Source organism: Leptonychotes weddellii, chromosome 2, assembly GCF_054177405.1.
Source record: "Leptonychotes weddellii isolate Sample4059 chromosome 2, ASM5417740v2, whole genome shotgun sequence".
Lineage (NCBI taxonomy): Eukaryota > Metazoa > Chordata > Mammalia > Carnivora > Phocidae > Leptonychotes > Leptonychotes weddellii.
Genome location: NC_138370.1, coordinates 33680980 through 33705231, shown reverse-complemented (window position 1 = coordinate 33705231; position 24252 = coordinate 33680980). Strand labels below are relative to the sequence as shown.

The 24252-nt window shown below is 41.5% G+C and overlaps 1 protein-coding gene across 4 annotated transcripts in view; it reads left to right on the top strand.

The window, feature by feature from the left end:
* SH2D4A (SH2 domain containing 4A) overlaps positions 1-24252 on the top strand; it is a 62100-nt gene that overhangs the window by 16794 nt on the left and 21054 nt on the right. For 3 of the 4 annotated variants that reach the window (XM_006733567.3, XM_031028470.2, XM_031028473.2), the window contains exons 3-5: positions 1466-1625; positions 3273-3444; positions 20144-20224. In XM_006733567.3, the coding sequence (XP_006733630.1) occupies positions 1466-1625; positions 3273-3444; positions 20144-20224 (413 nt within the window). The remainder of the gene's footprint in view (positions 1-1465; positions 1626-3272; positions 3445-20143; positions 20225-24252) is intronic. The other variant, XM_031028472.2, reaches the window with a different exon arrangement.

The window sequence follows — 24252 nt, the reverse complement described above, 5'->3', positions numbered from 1 at the left end:
GCAGGGAATGATCCCAATCTTCTGGTACCGGTTGAGACCTGATTTATGACCTAGGATGTGATCTATTCTGGAGAATGTTCCATGGGCACTAGAGAAGAATGTGCATTCCGTTGCTTTGGGATGGAATGTTCTGAATATGTCGAGCAGCCTGCTTTTTTAATGTATCCTGAGGCAACAGTAGGAAGTAGGTCAACAATTCACTGGACAGAAGATGCTTTAATTGGAAACCTTCTACTTAACGTACAAAGACTGGACACAATCCCAGTGTGGATTTCTAAACTCTAAACACCTGTGTTCCATCAGGTGCCCTCCTACCCACACTCAACACCACTGGCCAGTTTAGGGTCTGTAAGGCCCAGGGATCTTGACCACAACATGGACCATAATGGCCCTCGGTAGGGCTGCCTGGGGGCTTTTCGATTTAGGGACTGCACCTCTTGGCCTCTCCTGGGTGTGTTCCACATTCCCCTGGGGTTCAGGGAGCATGACCTGTGTGGCTGCATCTCAGAAGTCCAGGAACTAGAATGTAATACAACCCCTGCGACCAATTGTAAACAAGGGTCATTTAAGTAGCTTCACCAAGTATCACACTACCAGTAGTATTATCTTCTCACAAGCTGGTGTGAATCTCCGAGCAGCCCTAGAAGTAAACAATAGGGCAACAGTAGCACTTAACCTCTCATGAACTCCTATTATGTGGCAGGCACTGGGGGAAATAGCTGGCATAGCCTGCTCCCCGTGGCAGTCCTGCATTGTAGATGGTTGTATTCCCATTTTGCAGATGAGGAAATTGAGGCTCAGAGAGATTAAATAATCTGTCCAAGTCACACAGCTAGTAAGTGGCAGGGCTAGGATTTAAACTAAAGCCAGTCTAATTCTAAAATGGAAGTACCAAACCCTGGAGCTGGAGCAGCTGTGTACTTCTGGGGTTCCAGAAGATTCTCAGACCTTAGAGATTATGATAGCTGATAGTACCACAAACTGCATGCTTTCTCCCCATCTTGCTTTCTTTAGTTACAAAATGGACACATTCAAAAATATATATTTTTAAAGATTTTATTTATTTGAGAGAGAGAAAGCATGGGGGAGAAAGTGAGAGTGCATGATCAGGGGAAGGAGCAAAGGGAGAGGGAGAAGCAGACTCCTCACTGAGCAGGGAGCCCCACACAGGGCTCAATCCCAGGACCCTGGGATCATGACCTGAGCTGAAGGCAGACTCTACTCAACCAACTGAGCCACCCAGGAGACCCATATTCATATTTTAAAACAAACACTGCTGTGGCCACCCCCCACTGCTACCACCTCCATTGCTCCTTGGGACTGCTGCTTTTTCCTGAGGAGATTGGAAGTGCTTTGTCTCATCTAACATTTTTTTTCCTAAAGACCCTAAATACTTTAATGATGGCAAACATAATAACCCATGACTAAAGATATTTGTCCAATCCAAATTTTGTTTTGCTTGCAGAGAACAGCAAATCTGTTCATTGGAAACTGGGAGCCGATAAGGAAGTCTGGGTCTGGGTGATGGGCGAACACCATCTAGACAAACCTTACGATGTGATCTGTAATGAAATTATTGCTGAGAGGGCCCAGCTGAAAGCAGAGCGGGAAGCGGAAGAGCTCAGGTATGAGATCTACAAACCCGTGAGAGGCTGGCCAGATTATAAAATGATGCAAAGATGCCTCTTTTTCAGAGTATCTGGAGGGAGAGTGGGGTGGGACCTGAGAGTCACAAAAGTCACTGTAGATCTCTCTGGCAAGTTTCTTTACACTTTTGGTGGTTCCCTTCCTTCCCACAATGCGATCAGATCAGCTGTTTCACTTCCTGGCTTGTCATCCGAGTTTTGATCTGGATGTGGTTTCCCCCATGATCACTGGCTTCACTAGAATCATGCCAGAGCACCAAAGCTGACACAGCTGAGCATCAGGAATATAAGTGAGAAATGGAGCGGCTGTTCAAGCTTCAGGTCTTCAAACAAGATTGTTTAGAGGTGGGCAGCTGAGTAAGCAGGCCCTCTAGGTGCTTACACTATGCTAGGTGGTGGGAACTCAAAGATGAACAAGAAGCTTCCAGTAGGAGGAGAAACAGGCAGGTACACAACTAACTTCAGCCAATACAGGCTGTGATACGTGCTACAACTAAGTTATAAACGGCCCATTATTCCGATCCACAAAAGAGGTGAAAATCTGAATTGAACCTTGAAAGATAAGTAGAGTTTTCCAGCTGCAGAATGTCAGGAAGGAAATTGCAGGCAGAGGGCATAATCAAGACCCCTAGTTTTGAATATGTCTGGTTCTTTCGGTGACAATGACTTCTTCTGAATGTTCGGGGTATACGTGGGCAAGTAGCAGGAGACAGGGGGCCATGCTCTGAAGTGCCTTGAAAGCCAGATTTAGGACTTTGGACCTTGTTCTGTGGACAGTAGAGGTGTTTGAATAAGGAAGTGACACAGTCAACTGGAGATATAGGAAGGTAACTTGGCTGGTAGCAGTGAGGCAGATGATGGATCCCCTCTGCTGGGGGCCCAGGGTGACTTCTGTGAAGACTGTTATCCCTTGAGTATTGACAGCCCGATCTGAGCTAATGAGATAGAAGCAGACATATGGACCTTGGTTCATGTCCCAAGGGCTGCTGATGCTGCCCACCAACTCCTGTAACTAAAACAAAAAATGGGCATACAGAGATAAAGGAATTGTATGCTGCTCATCATAGGAAGGCAGTGTGATCTAGCAGTTTAGCTTCTGAACAGGAGTTGGGCAGACCTGGGTTCAAATCCTGGCTGTGCCACAATGTGGCCTTGGATAAATAATATAATTATTTTGAGCCTCTTGCAATTAAGCAAGGATAACAAGCCCTTCCTTATAGGGTTGTTATGAGGATTAAGTTAATGTCTTTTCTTTTTTAAGATTTTATTTATTTATTTGAGAGAGACAGCGCATGCGCGCACGTGCACACACACACACACAAAAGTAGGGGGGCGGGGGGTGGAGGGAGAGGGATAAGCAGTCTCCACACTGAGCACGGAGCCCAATGCTGGGCTCAATCTCACAACCAGAGTCGAAATCAAGAGTGAGATGCTTAACCAACTGAGTCACCCAGGTGCCCCTAAGTTAATGGCTTTAAATACTAGCAAAGGGCTTAGCGTATTATAAGCACTCAGTAAATGGTATCTGTTACTGTTTTTCACATAATTTGAATGTAGACATCTGCTTTGGAAAAGCTATCCATGTTGGAGAATGTTTTTGATAATTCCACATTTGTTTCTCTTCAGAAAAACTCAGTCCAAAGAATTCGCCAATAGCTTGAAAACGAAATCACGATATTATGATCTGCAAGCACCAGATACCCAGGAGACTCAGAATATCTATAAGAAAGCAGCAGAAGAGGAAGAAATGGGGAAAGGCTCTAGACCAGCACCACTCCTTGAAGAAGAGAAAATTCCAGTGAGTCTTTCATATGTATAAAATGCAGAATTTAATAACCAGGGGAGTTAAAGATAGTGGGACCACTGAGATGAATGTAGTCGAACATCAGGATCACAAACTTGTCTGGGAAAAGTCCCTCCCAACTTGAAGGCCCTGATGTTCATTTCATTTTGGGAAATTTGGCTCACCTGCTACTTCACAAAAAAGGGTTTTTTTCATGGGACTGAAGGTGTGAAGAAAGAACTCTAGGAATAAAGTTTGCATTTTAAGATTTTTTCAGGGTTTATTTTTCCCTGTTATATGTCTTCTATAACAGAGGTCGGCAACTTTTTTGTGTGAAGGGCCAGTTGGCAAAGACTTGAGGCTTTGTGGACCACACTCTCTCTGTCACAACTGTATGCAAATGAACAGGTGTGGCTCTGGTGCAGCAAAGCCTTACTTACCAGGACAGGGCCCGCTTTGGCACCCAGACTGCAGCCGACTGACCCCAGCCCTAGAGTGCTGGCGTCTTTGTGGTGTAGATTATGTTCTATGGCGTCTTTCCTGTTTTGTTGAGGACTACACCTCAGTGCCTCTTTGGCTTCATAGATTTTGCCTGTGACTGTGGGGACCATTATTTCCTCAACACCATAGAATTTTATAATCAGAATTGGTATGAATTCTCTTGTGTTTCAGTTGGCTTAAAGAGCTCAGATATCATTTGCTGCTTAGATTATAGTTTGGAAGAATAATAAAACTATATTATGAAGTACCTTCTTCTGCCAGGAATTTAATTAAACTGAGAATTAACAGGGGATTTGCAACTGTTTGACTTCTGTTCAGGCCCCCAGCTTTGTGACACTAGTTGTGTGTGCTCTTGACCTATTTGAGGCAGTTACACGGGGCTACGGTTATCTGTCCTGCCTACTTCATGGGCTTATGATGTGGCAAAGCACACTGCTGAATGTCTCACTTCATTCTCACAATGACTTTATGACCTAGGGACTGTTTCTGTACTTGTCCGTTTTACAGGTAAGAAAACTGAGGTTAGCTATGGTTATTCAATCTGCCCCAGATCTTACAGTTGACAAAAGACTGAACCAGGATTCAAACAGAGATCTGGAGGACCCCTAGGTCATTCCTTAACTATTGCATTTGATTGTCTTATTAATATGAGGAATGTGAAGAAGCTTTATAAAGGGCTGCAAATATGAGGCTCACAATATTTAGGGGTACAAAATTCTAAAATTTGGTTTATATCCCAAGGTCAGACCTGCGTCCTTTCCTCACATGTTCAGTGAAGCATGCAAGCTCTCCCAGGGCTGCTTTGTATTCCACATTTAATACCAAACTCCCTCCAAACAGCAGACTCCTTTTCTAGCACCCCTAAAATGAAGAACAACAATAGCAAGAGCCAAAAACCTCTTTCCAAAGCATTGAGTACGCATGCTAATCTTTGTGTTTGAATTACAGTACTTTCCTAGAAAAATTTTTTTTCAAAAATTTTCAAAATTTTTTTCAAAAGAACAAAAGATTAAAATAGAAGTTAAGTACCGTGGCTATTATTGTTTTACTATATCATAAATATTATAGGGATTATATTTTATACACACACATATATATGTAATACACACACACAGTGAGAGGAGAAGATCTCAACATTGACTGATTTACTCATTCATTTAAAAAGTACCCATTATGTGCTACGCATTGAGATTATAGTGTAGGAGTAAAAACAGAATCACTGCTGAACTTCAGAATAAGTTGAAGGAATGAACTGCTAAATGAACTTTATAGTTGAGAAAGCAAAGAGAGACTTCATATAACCCGTCATTTCAAAAGATAATAAGTGACCTCAAGAAAAGGATATGTTTCTGTGCACCCCCATTACACTAGAACTTGAGCAATGGCAGGAAGTACAGGTGGCTTTGCAGAGGACATGGAGCTGGAGATGATCACAGACGATGAGCAGGGCTGGCGGTTCCAGCAAAGGGACAACATGGACAAAGGTTTGTGTAGCTAGAAGAACAGGGGGCTTTGGAGAGCCCAAAGAAGGCTGTGTGGCTGGAGTGTGGAAGGGACAGAGGAGAGCATAAGATTGAGCGAGAGGGTGGGCAAGGCCAGACAGGACAGGGTCTTGGGGACAACTTTGTGTTTTGGCCCCTTTGTTCAAGAACAACTGGTTATTGTCAAAAATTTTTGAGCAAGAGTTTGACCTGGTCAGATTCATCTTTTGAAATTTTTAAATTTGAACTGATTATTCATGGATCAGAGTGGGTGGAGGGGCAAGCTTTCTAGCACACCCCAAGTTTCTAAGCTTAGATGCCTGGGATAATGGAGGTGCTATCAGCATAAATAGGAACATCTGGAGGAGAAGCTAGTTTTAAAAGAAGAGAGTCTAGTTTAGAGATATCAAGGATTCTGCATGCCACTGGAGGTGGTAGCAATAGATATAAGTTGATTTTATACATAATAATAAAGTGTATACAATTTGACAGTTTGCAAAACTTTCTCTCATATGGTCATTTCATTTCATAATACTCCTGTGAAATAGACAATGCAAGTATTTCTTTTGTACAGATGGAGACTAATACTCAAAGAGATAAGTGGTTTGCCCAAAAATCAGTTAGAAAGCTCTCCTTTTTGTTTATCTACTTTCATTCTCATCACAACCCTGGGGTGTTTAAACAGAATTCATTGTATTCCCCAGATCTGTACCTTTAGACAAGAACTCTGGTGAGAAACCAAGACTAGAGCTTTGGGAGTCATCCAATATGTTTCCAAAATGCAACTCAGGCTTGCACAGTAAAGAGGTCCACATTTCATCCATAATTTATTTTAACTATAATATCTAGAAAGATATTGTCATGTCTTTAAACTTTCATTGTCTACACATGGCCTAAAATTTATTATAAAAAGAAAAATTGTCAGGCAGTTTTTATTGAAGTTAGTGATCATGAAGCTTATCTGAATAACCATGGACAGGTTTAAAGAGCACTCAGTCTTCCAGAATTATGAAAAATATTCACGGAAAACCAACTACAGATTTACTAAAGTAAAATGGCCTTGTTAGCTTTGTAATAAATTTCCATATGACAGATCATCACCAGAGAACTCCAGACCTGAATCTGAAAGCACCCCTTACTAATCTGATCTAAACTCTCCAAAGGGCTATGGAGAGTAGGGGAAAGTTAAATTCAGCCCAGATATTGATGTGCATTCAGCACTGTAGAAGCTCTTCTGTAGAGTCATTTAGTTATGGGAAGCAGTTCTTCTGGTTAATAGTGACCCCTTGTATTTGTACTGAGGCATCAGAGTAGACAGTATTTCTGCATTTGTGTCAGCCAGTGTTTTTTAGCTCTGCTCTGATTATCTTATGAAAGGGTCAAGGCAAACATAGTCAGGGACCCCTCTGGGTCTGTGTAAGACTTCGGGTAAATTCAACACTTACTCCTTCATTGTCCTCCCTGTTTACCAGTAGTATTTTGAATAAGGTGAAATCAGCCTAAATGAATGCCACAGCCAGCATCACCGGAAGAAAACAGTACATCCTGAGAGCACAGCCAGGAGCCTGGGATATTTATTGGTGGAGCAGGCAGATTTGCCTTAGTGCTAGTAATTGGGGTGATAGTGGTTGAGGTGAGGAATTTGACATTTAAAATGTGTATAGCCCTGTATAGTTGTCAAAAGACTTAGATTTGCCATTTCACTTCATGCTCACAACAAACATAGGTGTGAAACAGGCTCTTGCTCTCTGAGTGGACGAATCAAGGGCAGTGGTTTCTGCAAAGCCTGAGTAGAGGTGAAGCCGGGGCCATAAACCAGCTCCTCTAACGTAGGGCCAGTGCTCTGGCCATCTCATCGTGCCCCAGGGAAGGTATTCACATCTGTATCTTAATGATCATACTGTTGGAATTAGAGTTTGGGGGGTTTTTCCCCTAGAGCAGGAATGCTTTAGACCCAGACGTTGTTAGCTTTAAAATTAAACAGAAGAACTTTTCCTGTAAGAAAACATGGAGAAAGAGGAAGAGGAAGCCTGGGGAAGCAGTGGAGAAACAGACATGGTTAAACCGGTTACATCAAACTGCCTGGAAACCTTGCGACAATCTGATTTCACGGCAGTGGTGCTTCCCAGAGCTCAGGGCTCCGCCGTGCTGTTTCTCTCCCAGCTCTTTCCCAGATCTTCAGAGCAGCATCTCTGCCCCACACTGTGACAGCATCACAGTGTGGCAGGATTTATCATGAGGCAGATTTGCTAGCTAGGCAAATCTCTGAACTTTTTGGAGGCTCTGTGTTCTCAACTATAAAAACTGGGAATTAAAAAATACCTGCCTTGTTTATCTCATGGTTTTTTTGTAGAAATTACATGAGATAATATATTTGGGAATGCTTGAAAAACTGCAAACCCCAGTAAAAATCCAAGGGGTTGTTTCAGCTAGAAGTACTTGAAGCCTTGCCTCCTCTCTGTGAGTGTGTCCCGCGTGCAGGCTGCATGCGTGAAGATCTTGCACGGTTTGGCTGGATGGATTGAATCAGTGCTTCTCTGAGTATTTATCAGGGTCCCAATACATGTAATGATAGGTGTTATGGAGCTGCAAAGGAGGCACAGGACAAGGTCTTCATCCTTCAGGAGTTAGAAGAAAGATTAGAAGCACTTAGTGCTAAGTAAGGCAGGACATAATCAAGTTCTAGCTGGAAAGTGGCCAGGGCTCCACTGGTTTGTGGAAGGCAGGGATGGGGGAAGGCCTAAGGGAAATGCAGACTGTGTGTGGTGAGAAAAAGGAAAGCATCATGTGTGGGGATACAGAGAGGAGAGCAGCCTGACTGGAGAAAGTACTTTGGCTGGGTCCTGGAGGTGCATTTGAGGTGCTGAGAGGCCACATGATGGGACAGGAGCCAGGCTTGTCTCATGTATGTTTTCTATTGTTGCCACAGCAAATTACTGTAAACCAAATGGCTTCAAATAATACCTGTTTGTTATCTGACAGCTCCTTTGGTCAGAATTCTGACAAGGCTTGGCTAGGTCCTCTGTTTAGGGTCTTAGAAGGCAGAAATCAAGGTTTTGGCCGAGGCAGGTTCTTATCTGCAAGCTTTGGAAAGAATCCTTTTCACACTTACTCAAATTGTTGGCCATCAGTTAGCTGTTGAGATGGGATGTTTGCTGAGATGATTCCTCATACATTTTTCCGCCTCCAGACATTCATGACCTTAAAACAACGCCCATAGGCATGACCTGAAGTCGAATATTTTTCATATCAGTACAGCTGTAAAGGAGAGTTTCTATAGAGTTTCAATGGATAAGCCTCACCCTGAGGTCTGGACTTTCATATTCAACCAGAATTTAGGCAAAGATGTGAGGTTCAAGGCCAGTAGTACAAGGCTGAGGTGAACCCAATCTCATTTCTGGAAATAGAAGTACGCATTGTCTTTCCCAGTCAATTGGCAATCCTAGTCTGAGCTTTTCTCCACAGCCTTCCATCTCAGACTCAAAACTGTATCTTCTGGCCCACCTGGGAAAGAGCTAATCTTCTCACATATAAAAAATGTAGAGAAATGTACCCTTCCTTCCGTGGAACTGTTGCAGGATTTTCTGCCTTTAGTGCCCGTGGTTTTTGGTCACTTTGGCCTCTTTGAAGAATGAAGAGGTAGACCAAAGAGTGGTGGGTAGCAAAGCAAAGTTTATTGAGCAGTAGTATAAAGCTCCCAGAGAGGGAGGGGACCCAGAGGGTTGCCTTTGGAGTTTCCAAGTTTAGGGATTTTTTTTTTTTTTTTTTGACAGAGAGTGAGAAAGCACAAGTAGGCAGAGCAGGAGCATGCAGAGGGAGAGGCAGGCTCCCCGCTGAGCAGGGAGCCCGATGCAGGGCTCAATCCCAGGACCCTGGGATCATGACCTGAGCCGAAGGCAGACGCCCAACTGACTGAGCCACTGAGGCGCCCCTCTAAGTGTAGGGATTTTTATGAGCTCTTTTGCGGAGCTCATAAATAATCTTCAGCAAGCAGGGTGTGCTGAGTCCTGCCAATCAGGGCTTTGGTCACATATCTGTCTACCTATTTAGGTTATTGTCCATGTGTGGATGGTCTTTTTTGCTGACATCTGGAGGCTTATGTTTTAACTGCCCCTTGCCCATGATGGTGACAAATGCTTTGTGGTTAATTCTTTTACTTTAGGATGTTTTACAAAAGTCAATTCTGCAAAGGCTGCAAAGCAGAAAGCTAATGCAGTCCTGTCTAAGCTATAAAACAGGATGTTAGTGCTGTTAGCTGTCCTGACTCCATATCTTCTTGTTGGGGACCCTGGCCCTGACTACCTAACTGTCCAACTAATTTCTAACAGAACCAGAACACTAAACAGCCCAATCTATAGGTTTACCTTTGGATTATTTTATACCAATATAATAATGATTTATTTTGTATCTTCATTAGCAGATGAATTCATCCAAGGAGATCTCTTGTAGAATAATGAAAAATTTGTCCCAAGTCTAAGGCTGAAGAATTTCTGTTTCACCCTTAGAACCCTGAGAAGCAAACTGGGGGTTTTGAGAAGAGTTGTTGGATCCCCACTTCAGGGTTTAGAAAACTTGGGGTCCAAGTTTTTATGAAAAAATTTTTAAAGAATATACTTATGTTGCTTTAAAATTTTCATTTTAACAAATAGATAGCCAAAGGTAAGACTGCCCGATTAAGTACCAGATACTGTGAAACTGTACCACTGACCCAGGGCAAAACCTCTTGTCTGGGAAGCGAGGCTTCAGTCCTCCCAGACAGCTCTGTGACTCCAGGCAGTATCCTGTAAGGATACTGTAAAAAGGATCCCTATAAAATAGGGATTAAATTAGCAACACTGTTTCTTTACAAAGGAAGCTGAGAAAATTTATAAACATGAGAATGCTTGCCCAGGATCATCTAATGGAAGCAGCAAGAATTATTCCCTGAAGTTCTTCAGTTATAAGATGCTATTTTTATCATGAGCCCAGCCTTGGTCCTTTTCACTTTTCAGATGAAGAGCTGGAGGCCGGGGAGGCTCTATGGTTTGTGCAATCTGAGGAGGAGGCTAAAAGTAATGCCTGGATTAGAGCTGAGTGTAAGGTTCTTATTCTGAAAAGCTATTGCCCTCTACAAGATACCTGTCCTGTCCTTATTTTTGACAGTGGTGATAGTGCTTGGAAAACTCAGAAATAATGCTCTGCTTAATATTTAGTGAGAGTGTTGTGGTTCTCAGTGGATCACGGTTAAACACTTCGTGTTCCTGGGTGTCTGTCACTGAACCGGAGGTGATGGTAAATATCAGGATTTAGCTCTCATCCAGCTAGGTTCTGAGACATGCAGGTTGGGAAGCAGACGCCATTCCCAGGCAAAGGCAAGTGTGAGGGGGAGTTAACAGGAGCCAGAGAAAATGCCAGATGATGCACTGTGTGAGGCACCCCCTCCTGGGGAGTTTGGGTAAGTTTGGGTATCTCCTGCAGCTAAGTGGAGATCTTAGGGACCCTGGATGCGGACAGTCCTCTGGATGCTGTCGGTGTTTTCCCCACCCTGGTGTCAGAGAATTTGGGGGAGAACAGAACAGTTCTCAGTGTGGTTGGGAGACTGGCAGAGTATGCTAATTCAAAGATAAGTCCCTTTGTGTTTCTCTGTTTATATGTAATTTGTAGGCTGGGAACTCGTTAATCAGTAGACTGACTGCCCTTGCCCCCAAAGGGACCTTGAATAAAACTAGATCTGCTCACGTGTAGATTTTATCTCCAGAGAACTACTTGTTATTTTTGTACAAATGGCCTTCAGAGTGGACCATACTGCAAAACAGAAGATTAAAAAAATTAGAACACAAACATCCGGGATTTAAAGCATTCCTAAAAAAAAACAAAATAACCCCAAAAAACCTTGAGGCTCATAGATTAAACGCTTTGAATGAGAGTCCTCCTCTTCATATCTTTAAAGAACGAGAGTTAGAGATGACACCTCTTTCATCTGTACCCCTGCTTTGCACACGTGCACGTCTGTGCACGCACTGTCTCAAGGCTTTGGTATGTTTTTAAATCTGTCATTTTACTATAACAGAATGATAACAAAAATATGCTACTAAACTGTACATTTTGACTGTAACCTTGACATTGACACCATGGTGGTAGCTTTGTGTAGACAGTGGTGAAGGAGCACTCTGTAAAACTCTTTCCAGATATGATGAAGGACTTCCGCTTGGGTTTTCCTTCTTCCATACATCCCTTCCAAATGAAAAAATTAAGCTTGCTCTCTACTCAGAAACCAGCAGTTGTCTAAAACCAGATTTGGGTTGTTTGCCTTTATAAAGGAGAGATTGAGAAGCAAGATACTAAGATCAGGGCCACTTCTTTGAAAGAAGTGAAAAGAATTGGTTTTTTTCCCTATTCTTCTCCAAGTGCTACTTGTAGAGCAACCAAAGTTTTGGGTTATATGTGGCTTGTGCTTTTTGTAAAGAGTGTAAATTAGTGTATTAGTAAAGTAGTCTTAGATCACGGTTCCTTGGAGATAAGTACTAAAGCTTGGTGAGTAGGCAGGATGGAGAAGTCTGTACCCCACCTGGAGTAGATGGCCTGAGCCTGGGCGTGGTGGAACCACATTGGCATTGCCTGGCTCTTATCTGCGCACGGCTATATCGTCAAGCCCTGAAGGGAGTTGGGTTCACATTTATAATAAGGAACCCCAATGTAAACAGAATGCGAAAATGTATTCCTGAAATCCAGGCTAGAATTTTGAGGATTGAATTGGATGTGTTAAATAACAAAAATTAAATTGAGCAGATTTTAAAGATCTAACTGGCTTATTAATTGGTTCATGAATTGGGCAGCATGTCTGTCTAGCAAGTAGAGGGGCGCTCCAAAGGGCTCAGAAAAGGAAGAGTAGAGAGGGAGTGGAGAAAAGGAAATTATTAGCAAAGAATCCATTGTTTTAGGCAAGGTCGCCCTCCTAAGGGAACGGAAGGGGTCTATCAGTAAAATTCCTAGTGCTGGCCAGGAAATTCCCATGTTGGCTGCTGAAAGATCACATTTCTGGGGGGTTGAAACTGCAGTTAGGTTAGGTATTAAGTCTTGGTTTACTGACTTGGAGCCTCAACCTAAATGACACCGTTTCGGGCCTGTAGCTTTCTTTTCAACAGATGTGAAGAAAAAAGAGGGAGAATCCCAAACCAGTAACTGTCTGTCTTGATGTATATTCCCTTCTGGTATACCTGCAGGAAGCATTTCAGTATTGTTTTTGTGAGAGAGAAAGTGTTGGGTATACTAGGCAAAAACAGATTAAGGATTTGTTGTGTTCATTTTATTAATTCAAAAGTAGAGCCATAATCGGAAAGTTACACAATTACCCAAGTAGTTTCCATGTAACTGTAATAGAATTTCATGGTAGTCTGTAGAATAAAACTTTATGTAAGATAGAATTACAAACTCCTAGGGCCTTAGAAACCATTTAAGCTGCTGTGTTTTTAAAAGCAGTATGTTGTATAAAATGCTTAATATAAAGTAAATGACAAAAGAGAAAAACATTTCTAGTCTTGAGAATTGCACATTATGAAGTTGGTACCACAACTTCATTTTGCATGATATTTACAGTAATTTGCTTATCCAACTCACTAGAAGTAGTGTGCCAAGAAGAAATTATGAATCCTGGAGACATGTCTAGAGACATGAGGTCCTGCTGACCACTTACTCATTTAATATGTCTGGGGCTCTATTTCCTACCTAAACAATGGCAGTTATTAGAGCTACGCATCACTGGATTGGATGTGAGAACAATCCAAATGAAGCAATTTTTATTGAAGTGTTTTGTATGGTATTATGTATGATATAAATATTATTTTCTATTATTTATAGTTAGGTTCCTATATTCTGTTGTGTCAAGACTTCCCATAGCCATCGTGCTTTTAAGACTCTATTCTCTTAACAATCCTTTATTACTTTATCCTTATACTTTATATTTAATAATTACTTTATTTCCCTTGCTTGTCTTCTTTTCGTTTTTCAGGGAATATATATCAGGTGTGTCCCTGGTGAGATGGTGAGGGTGGCATTTGGAACTCTTTCGTATCTGAAATGCTTTGCCCTAACAGCCCTTACCAGTTCTGCATTATTGCATTTTCTGAGCACATCCCTGCCCAGTTCTGCTGTTTGCGTATTGCTTTGAGGGTTGTAGGAGGAAGGTGCAATGGAAGTGGACAGATGTTCATCCAGTATGATAGTTCGATGCTCTAATATGTGCAAAATAAACCCCGACAATGTGTTATTTAAAGATTAAAAACTACACACCATATTAGAGTCTGCTGTACTTTTAAGTCAGTCTATCCAATAGTCCCTGTGCACAGATTTTATTAGGAACAATGTTAGCAAAGTAGGGAAAAGACTCCCTAGGGTATCCGTTGTCCTAATTCACGTTTCAAAAAAATCATTCCATGGGGACCATGTACCATATTTTCACTAGTAAAATTGATTGTCCTGTTTTCCATCTTGTTAGTCTAGTTGGCCTTTGGAAGATATCTCCACTCTATATTATTCTCCTTTGTAACTTTATCAAGGCAGCTTCTTTATTCTGCCTCTCTTATTATTTTAGAAAGAAAAAGCTAAATCCCAGTATGCTCAAATGCTTAATATTATAGTCATCATTGGGAAGTTTTATTTAAAATGGCTGGAAATAGGATGATCTGATTATTCCAGTAACCTGGTTAGCAAACTAGGTGAGTTACAGGCCATCAATTTTCAGAGAATTTTAATTGTCTCTCTTGATTAATATTAAAACTAGACTGACTATTTTTTAATGATTGAGAAAGTGTTTCGGAATTTATGGTGAGTTCACTCATGCACCAAATACTTATTGAGGCCTTTACTAAGTGCCAGTCACTGTTCTGTTTGCTGAGGCCCCAGAGACCAGTAAATTAAGCAGATACAGTCTTTTGCCTTCATGGAGGTTATTATTCTAACCTGCAGTCCATTGAGGAATACCATGGATTTAAGAGGTGTAAGAACAAGATGGCTAAATACTTAACGTAGTAGTTTGTTCTCAAAAGTAAACTCTTGGTTTTAGCCTGTTAATTCATCATTTTTATCTTTACCATAAAAAATGAATGCTAAAAATTTTCTGTTTAATGTCTCTTCTGACTTTACTTTCCTCTTCATTCCCTCTGACCTCCCCATTCAAGGTCTAGCTCTCTATCTCCTCATGTTCTCCCTGACTCCCTGACCCCCCTGCTTATCTCCATAATCCTAATCTTATAGATAATTGCTGTTCGCATCTTTTTCCCACATCACTTCTGTATTAGGAAACCTCTAGCAACATCAAGGTAAATACTTCTGCTTGCCTTTCATGACTTGCCAGCATTTGGCCATGAGCGAACTACAGACTACACGTTTTCTGTATTAGTCATGGATTTTCCATCTCCCCACAAACATGCCTGCCTGATGGTTGCTGCTGAGCCATTTTGCATAAGGTCTGGTCCCCTGTATGTCCTTTGCTTTCCCTGATAACCTATTCAAAAATCTCTCCATTCTTCATTGTCCAGGTCCTATCACCTTTTTATCTAAACCTTACTCTTGCCTTCCGTGGCCTCCCTCTCCTCTGAGCTCAATATGTATTTATAATCTTACCTCAGAGTTATTATAATGACGCACTGTCTTCTCATATTTCATACAATTTTCAGGTTGAGTTTTCTCCCCAGACTGTAATCTCCTTGAGGGCAAGGACAGTGTCTTTTATTTCTTCTAATTATTCCCTCCTCTTCATATCCTATCTGTTTTCCCCGATCATGCAGTTTACCTATTTTTATCTTTGTCATTTTTATTGTATATGTTTTTGTAAGCTACCTCCAAACATTTGCAGTATAAAAAAAGTATTCCTTCTATTTCTGTCACAATACCTATGATTGTGCTAAACAAACAGTGGGGCATGAGAACCCACTCAATAAAACCATATAATTGGTTTTGAAATACAGTGCGGCATATGTGTATGAATTTCAGGCAAATAAAAAATACATTTCAGCTCTTAAAAAATTTTCTGTTTTTTGGAGCTTTCTGGTTTATTTGGAATTAATAAATTGCATAATCCTACTTTTAAACAGAGTGAATATAAATTAAAAGCCAGAACGAACTATTTTTCAAATCACATTTTAAAAGTGAATAGAACTAGAATAATCCTCATAGGACACGTAGTCTCTGGGGGAAAATGTAATTTGTAACCATGTAATACTGATGCTACAGCATCTTTTGATAATCCAGTTGCTTATATAGATTTGAATTGCCATGCTTTTAAGTTTAATGGTAATTAAAATATACTTATATATAAACATTCATACCACCCTTTGGTCAATACAGATGGGCTCCACTCCCAGATCTAATTGGGCCTGTGCTGACTAGAGGGGACCATTCTGACTCGGTATCTGCAGGAAGTCCACTAGCTTCTGATGTCACTGACATTCAAGTTTTCACTTTATTTTGTGGAGCTTTTGCATAAATATTTGATGGCAGTTTTTATTTTTAAATAAGGGAAATATGAAGCAGGTAAGATTGCTTTAACTTTGCCCCTAGAGTTTCAGCAGCTGCAGACACATCTTTAATGTAGCAAATGGGAGGTGGCTGCAGAGGCTTGTATGCATGAGGACGAACATCTGTTCTCTCTGAGACACCCCATGGAAAGAGCAAGGTGTAGACATGGAAAGGACATGGGTTTCAGTCTCTGCTTTCCTACCTATTAACAGGTCAGCTTTGCTCTTTGGTAAAGGGACAGTACCTGCTTTGACACCCTTGTGGGGTTGGTAATGAAGGTCAAATGATATATTGGACTTGAAAGTGCTTTGAAAGCAAAAATTATGCAGGTAGGTGGTAGTTTTCCTCTCTTCCTTGTGTTACAAATAGGAATAACTAAAGAGTATATTCCTTGGAGCACAACATCATATGGAAGCTTCAGACGGGTGGTACCCTTTCTGAGAAGCCTCTTTATCTTCACTCTGAGAATGCTCAAAGTGGCAACAGTATTCCTAAGATTGTCTCCAGCTGGTATTGGTGTCATTAATCATCACTTTTGAGTCTTTGTAATCTGGTTTTGTTTTTCAATAAAGGAAATCTCTTTTGGATATACTATTGTTAGTCTATTACATTGAACTTGAACTTGTATTTCATGGATTTATAGAACGTGTAAGTGTATCCGAATGAACCTGCTCTACACAAGTCTTGATTAGTTCTCCACATTATTATTTTAGCACTTTGGAATAATGGCAAATCTTGATTCACCTTGAAAATTAGAATTTTCATAAATGTGGTTCTTAGTATATGTGAATAGTTTTGGAGTTTACAATATATTTTAAACATATAGAAGTATTTCAGTAGAAGTATCATGTAGTTGTTAACTGGGTGGTTGTTAAACTAATCGAAATTATTTATGCTCAGACTCTTCTACTCAAGAACCAACTTTGAGCTTTGGTATACTGAAGACAGAACCGAAACCTTCTGACAAAGAAAGACAGGCAACTCTGACTGGCTCCAGCAGATGGTGCTGATGGTCACACTCGTCCCATCAGTCCCCAGCATCACATCCATTTCATTGTCTGGTTCATGTGCCTGTGCTTAGTTTTGAATTATCTTAAGAATAGGAATAACCTCATCATTTCTGATAAGTGCAAAAGCAGCGAGAATGTTGAAATGCTGGTGTCAGGGAGGAAGAATTTCCTCTGCCCATCAAGGTCCTTCCGGCCAGAGTAAGAATCAAATTGACATCAGACAGATTAACAGGAGAAAATCAAATTTAATTTCATATGTATGGGAAACCCACACAGACATGGAAATTCCAAAGACAGTCGAGCAAAATGAGGTATATATATATATATCATCCTGAACTAAGGAGAAAGAGGCTAAGGGTCTGGGACTTAAAGGGGAGGAATGCAATTCACAGGAAGATGAAAAGGAGTGTTTGGTGAACAAATGTTTGCTGGGCCACTCAAAAAGAATGGGACCTAGAGGACTTTGATCAAACAGGCTTTGCTTGTTCTTCCCTCTCTGCCATACCTAGTTCATAGTATAATGTAGTTATCTACAGCGATAGTTCTCTTCCTGGAGCAGGTCCTTTATCTAAATTCTTTTAGGCAGTTGAGGTGGGGAGGTAAAGAGCTTTTCCTGAATATGCTGTGTTTTGATTGCTTTTAGCTCAAAAATAATCTGCATGCCAAAGTGGTCCATCTTGGGGTAGTCTGCCCTTGGTGATAGATAAATGATGGAAAAAAAAATTAATAAAAAAAAAGCAAGTGTTGAGGAAACAATGTTGTATGTGTATATAAGATGAATCATTCAGTTGAACAAATAATTCTAAGGGACAAAGAATAACTCATACAGTATGCTTAAAGTATTATACCCATGACAGTAATTGGCAAGTGATAGGGGGAATAATGTTTGACAAAGTAAAATATATGTTAGAAGAGACATGTCAGATACCTGTTAGCCTGATGCTAATTCAGGAAACAACTGAGAGTTTGTTCGAGAGCTTAAAGGCTGAGTGTGGTGGACGTACCACTGACAAATCCTTGGTCCAAAGCTCTGCCAGCTGCATGGGTCCAGGTCCTGTGACAAACCAGTGGAGAGGCGGTTGTATAGCTACTGTAGCTGGAACCTTATCTACGGTGCTTGAGGAGGCAAGAGAGGGTGGTTACCTGCCTCCTAATTTTCAACATAGAAGAAACTGATCCTTTTTGCAAAATGATGCCCCACAGATCTTATATCATTGAAGAAAGGGAGAGTGAGCCTGTTTTTAAAGCTCACATTCCTTATGGTGGACATTTATTCAGAGGCTGCAAGTCCAAACCCTTCAAAATTACACTGGGCTTTTGAGCAGACATACACAAAACCTGTTGGAACAGTTCTAACCTGTTCATAAATAAGAACTGCTGACTGTACTATTTTGGATGCAAAGCAGTTATGTATCCTTTTATAATATTAAAAAACAAGACAGAATATGGTAGGTAGTATTTGTGAAACCTGTAGGATTCATTTTTTTTGCCAAGTAATAAGCATAAAGAAACTTTTGACCTACAACTCATTTCCTATCATTACAATGTTGACATAGTGGAAAAAGTATAAACTCTGGAACAAATCAGCTGTGTGATGCCAGCCAGATACACAACTCCTCTGCCATTCAGCCTCTTCCTCTGATAATTGGGCATTGTGTTGCCCATCCATCAGAGATGTTGTGAGAAAGAAAAATAATACTTATTAAGTCACTAGCACAGTGCCTGGTCATAATGGACCTTCCATGACTAATAGCACTCCCCATAATAGTCAAAATGCCCAACAGAGGGCTTGAAGGGTACCACCAGCAATTGCCATGGCCAGTTTTATCAACTAAGATAGACGAAACTTTTGTAACAAATAGACCAAAACCGCAATGGTCAAAACACAACAGAAGTTCATTTTTCTGTCTTACAACATCCAGGATGGGTTCTGGTTCAGGAGGGCCCAGGTCCATACAGTCAGTTAGGGACCGGGCTTTTGATGGCTCTCCTGTCTTTAGCAGTAGCATAACTGTGATCACCATTTCAGCCCAAAGGAAAGGGGAAGTGGTCTAGAGGCATGTGTTAAGGAGGTTTTAAGGGCTAGAAGAGAAGTGGCAAATACCAGTTATCACCTGCATTATAGTGGAGATAACATATTCCCACGGGCACACCTAGCTGCTAGGGCAGCTGGGAAATATAGTGTAGCTACTGTGAAAAAGGGGGTAAAATTGAGGTAGCCACACTGTTTTATCACATGGCATAGTAATGACCCTAAAGTATCCTCTGTGCTCCACACTGAATCTTGGTACCAACATTTTTCTGAAAATTTACTGACAATTTCTGATCGATACCAAAATTTAGGAGTGAATCCTCAGGCACAAGGCACATAAATCCTGGGCTGCAGGTGGCTCTATTAAGCTGTATGGGGCATGTGGCTTTTCATGCTGGGACTTGGCCCAGACTCTGCGCTCGGGCCAGGGACAGGGTGACAGGGACCAGGTAACTGACCTGGTCTAAAGAGGCCCTCAGTGTGATATGCCAGATCAGTCGCAATGCCTGAGCAGTTGGCATGTGGCAGGCAAGAGTGACACCAGGGAATCCAGGCAATGGATCTGGGAACCCCACTGGCAGGAGTTGCCTCCTGGGAAATCTGTCTGGAGCAGCAGAAACCCAGACAATGGTCTGGGTAATAGTGGTGGGAGAGGAGGGGAGGGAGTGCGATCAGGCAGGGAAAGTGGGCAGGGCTCCTACACAACGAACTGATATTCCAGTCTTGCCTCTGGTCCTACCTAGATAGGGAGCAAGGCATATGCAGTTAAATGGCAGAGACTGAGTTTCTCTGGTCTGAGCTAAAACAGGGGATGAGGTAGAGCAGGGATGAAGAGAAGAAGAGAATTTAAATTAAGGAATAATGGTGATGTCTAGAAGTCATTCAGGGAACCTAGGGCCAGCTGGGAATAAAATACAGAAACCCACTTGTCATGAGCAAACCACCAGCTCCAGGATCTTGAGCAATAATTCATTTCTAAGCCCTACTGAGTGGGAAGGCGCTGAGGCTTTGCATACCTGCTGCCTCAGTCATTATTGGCTCAGGAACTCAGGTGCTGGTGGGAAACTTGGGTGCATCCACCAGCGGGGCAGGGGCACGTTAGGGGACATTGAAATGAGAGGAGCACGAACAGGTTATCTACTAAAATTGCATTGTAGCTCTAAATGGTATAAAAACATGTTTCATTTAATTTTTAGTCACTCTCCAGTTCCTCAAGAAATATTCAACAAATGTTGGCAGATTCTATCAATCGTATGAAGGCATATGGATTTCACCAGGTAAAGACTTACATTCTGTCTTCAGGGGGCTAAATGCATAGCCATTTCCACTAATGTTTCACAAATTGGTGTATTAGTCTCATGCAGAAATGAAAGCAGCAGAATGTGAAATTTGTCTTTAAAAGCTTGTGAACATAGCTATTCATACCTGTTTATCTGGAGTTGGAAAAGTCTTGAGTATCATGGAAAGAACAGATGCCAAGACATATCTGCTAAACTCCTCATGGAAGATCTAACACAGAGACAACATCGTGGGCTGCAGCGAACACTGAGGGAAGACTGATTTCAGAGAGCAATAAATGAAGCATTTACCTTGGCAGAAATCATGAATGCAGATTAAGTTCCTTATGTGTTCCTTGTTTCTGTGAGCTTGACCCTGTTCGATGAGCAGCCTCTTGTGCCATCCATGCCCACTGTGCTAGGAGCACCTTCAGGCACTCAGATCTCACACATCCATCCAGGTGTGATTCCCTGACAGGCAGAGCCAGCTTCCTCCATCGTGCTGGATTGTATCACATCGTACATTCCTCACAATAAATGGAGCATAGATGGGCAGCTGGAAACCATAGTAGGATTAGACCTGCAGAAAGTTTGAAAAAGTAGTGCAAGATACGGAGCTGTAAAGAGAAGGTTCTGAGTGACCACAGGCCTGAGATGGGGCAGAGGCCCGTGTTCCAGTGGACAGTGCAATCTGCAGGGACATGCGTGAACTGGGACAGCTTGCATGGAGACTTGGAGAAACCATGATGAATTTCTGCAGTGTAGTCCCAGTGTGCATCATGCTGATATAACATGTACCTTTCTAAAACAGAAACAATAGAGCATCTAAAGGAGAATTTCAGTAACACTGCCCGGATTACATTGTTTCATTTTAAATGATAGAAAAACAAAGGATCTGTGTATTTATTCAACCAACATCTCTTGAGTTTCTCCTATGTGCTAGGCCCTTTTACAGGCATTGGAAGCATCATGAACAAAACAGATAGAATCCTTGCCCTCAGGAAGCTTATATTCTGGACGAGGGAGACAGACAACAAGCACATCTATGAGGTCAGATGGTCATAAGTTCTGTGGAGAGAAATAATGCAGGATAAGGGAGCTGAGGAATGCTGGGAGGGTGGGGATTGGCTTTTTATAGATGTGGTCAGAGAAGGCTACCCTGAGAAGGCACTACCGGAGCAGAGACCTGAAGTAATGAGGGAGGGAGCCATGTGGATGGTGGGGAAATTATGCCCCAGGCAGAGGCAATACCAAGTATGAAGGCACGAAGGCAAGAGCTCGCTTGACATGGTCAAGGAACGGCAGAGAGGTCAGTGAATGAGAAGGGAGATTAGGGCTGAGAAATCGTGTATACTTTTATAAGGAATCTGGTATCTTGGTGTTATGTCAAGCCATGATGAAAGATGAGATCATTTAGAGAGTGAGTCTAGATGGAAAAGAGAGAGCCTGAGCAATCTTGTCTCCAAAATAAGGGGGATAGACTCAATGGTTCTCAAGCATTTTTAGATGTGAGACAGTCAGATTTTCAGTCTTCACACCCTCGCATGAGAACACCCAGAGCCATGGGCGAATGCATTCCTTCTCTAACTTAAGAAATTATATGGGAACTCAACAGAATGAACAAGAAGATAGATCACTTAGCCAGCTTCTCTGTAGAACAAAAATAATAAAACAGAGCTTTCTGACTTTGGAGGCAATGGAGAGGGTCTAATGAGGAAACCGGTGGGAAGTATTTCCATTAGCAGGCTGGGATGAGAGTCTTTCTGTGGGAGATGTTTTGACATCAAACTGCCCATCCCCATGTCTAAACCTCAGCCTGTGGGTGTTTGGACCAGTGTCCAGCCTCAGCCCTGCTGCCCCTTCACCCCTCAGCCTCTACCTGACTTTCACACGCTTGCGCTCACCATCCCCATCCTGGACCTATATGCTTCTTGCGAACACTTCTAAACACGAAATAATGGTTTGGTTTCCTAAGTAGAGGAAGTAAAGACCAACCTGTAAAGATTTTGCTAAAAGTAAATTTTCTGGAGGAATTCTTAGAGAAAGTCAGGACAAGTCCATAAGGTTTCTAGCTGCTCTGAATAAATAGAGTGATCAGGGCTCATCTCATCCATTACTCTGTGAAACTCATTAATGTGTCTCCTTTCCCTCTGTGCCCCATACATAATAACACTGCTGGTTAAAAAGGAGTATGATTTACTAGCTATAGCACTCCCCAACATTTGATTGTCATCAACCATGTACCACCTGCATTATTAGTGACTGAATATTTCTCCTGAAGTAGATTCACTTTGTAAACGTCTTGCTTTTCCTAAGCAGCACTATCCATGCTATCATGGTTTAATGTTATGGCTCTTTTCTAACCATTTTAAATCATTTTAAAATATGCATGTGGAAGATGAACAAAGCTCAACTTTTAAGTTTTTTTCTGTTTAAGCTTAGAAATTGCTAGCAGTCCTTTTTATGTATTTCAGGTTTATAAATGGCTTCAGTAAGGTGATAGCAAATTTTAACAGTCATTTAAAACACCAAAAGCTGGTTTTTTGGTTTTTATAATATTAGGAAACCAAGGGGCCTTAGCTCTAGGCAGGAAAGAAAGTAAGAAAAAAAATGAAAATTATAAATACACAAAAGTTTAGTTACACCTGAAATGAAAGACAGTGTATGAATGATCACCTCCTACATTAACTGTGATTTATGACTTCCCACAATGATGGAAAACAAGTTTCACAACATCAATGTTTATATTTCAGTTGGGTAAAATAATTTAACAGAAAGAATGTCTTTATCTTTCTTTTTTTTTTTTTAAGATTTTATTTATTTATTTGACAGAGGGAACGAGAGAGCACAAGTGGGGGGAACAACAGAGGGAGAGGGAGAGGGAGAAGCAGGCTTCCCACTGAGCAGGGAGCCCACTGAGCAGGGAGCCTGATGCGGGGCTCGATCCCAGAACCCTGGGATCACAACCTGAGCCAAAGGCAGATTCTTAACCATCTGAGCCACCCAGGCACCCCTGTCTTTATCTTTCTGTAGGAAAACACAAAAGAAAAAAAAAGACCTGTCAATTCTGAGATGCAGAGTGAAGCATGGTCAGTCTTTTCTGACCCCCTCAACTTGCTTCATTATTTAGGTGACCGAGGCTTTTATTTAGTTCACCAAGTGCTAAATTCAGCTTTCTAATAAGCACTCAGAAGGCAATACCCAAAAAAGTACTTTTTAGACCTAAGTGATTTGGTGTGTTAGTTTTTCTTTAGTTAAAAACTAATTCCCTTCAAGTGTACTTAATGCCACAGAGCTGTTCGCTTCAAAATGGCTAACACGGTTTTTGTTATGTGTATTCTTCCACAATTTTTAAAAAGGTTAAAATGATAATTTTTATGTTATGTATATTTTACAATTTTAAAAACAAATTGCCTTTTTAAGGAAGACTCGTGTTTCTTATATTTCTTGAAGAGGATGCTTTGTAAAAAAAAGGTTTTTTTAAACAAAAAATATTCCTTTTTGGGTCACCTAAAATCATGTGTAAGTTCCACATTTTTAAATAATTTTTTTTAAGATTTTATTTATTTGAGAGAGAGAGAGCAGCAGTGGGGGGAGGGGCAAAGGGAGAGGGATAAGGGAGCAGGGAGCCCAGTGTGGGGCTCGGTCCCAGGGCCCTGAGACCATGACCTGAGCCAAAGGCAGACCCTTGACGGGCTGAGCCGCCAGGCGGCCCTGGCACCACGTTTTAGACACAATGGTTTGAGGGCACACGGAGACACGGCTGAGGCTGCTCTAGAAACATACCGTTATCGTCATGGAGCCTGTCAGGTGCTGCAGTGTTTATGCTGCTGCCATGAAGCGGTGTTTACACACTGCTTGAGGGAATTCAGTTTAAAACAGCTAAGTGCTGTGTTTGAGGAAAATGAATATTTATTGAGTCTTACTATGTGTTACAGACTATGCGAGACACTTTTTAAATATTATTTAACCCTATGAAATATTTTCAATTTTCTAATTCTATTTAGGCGAAGACAGCCTAAGAGAGG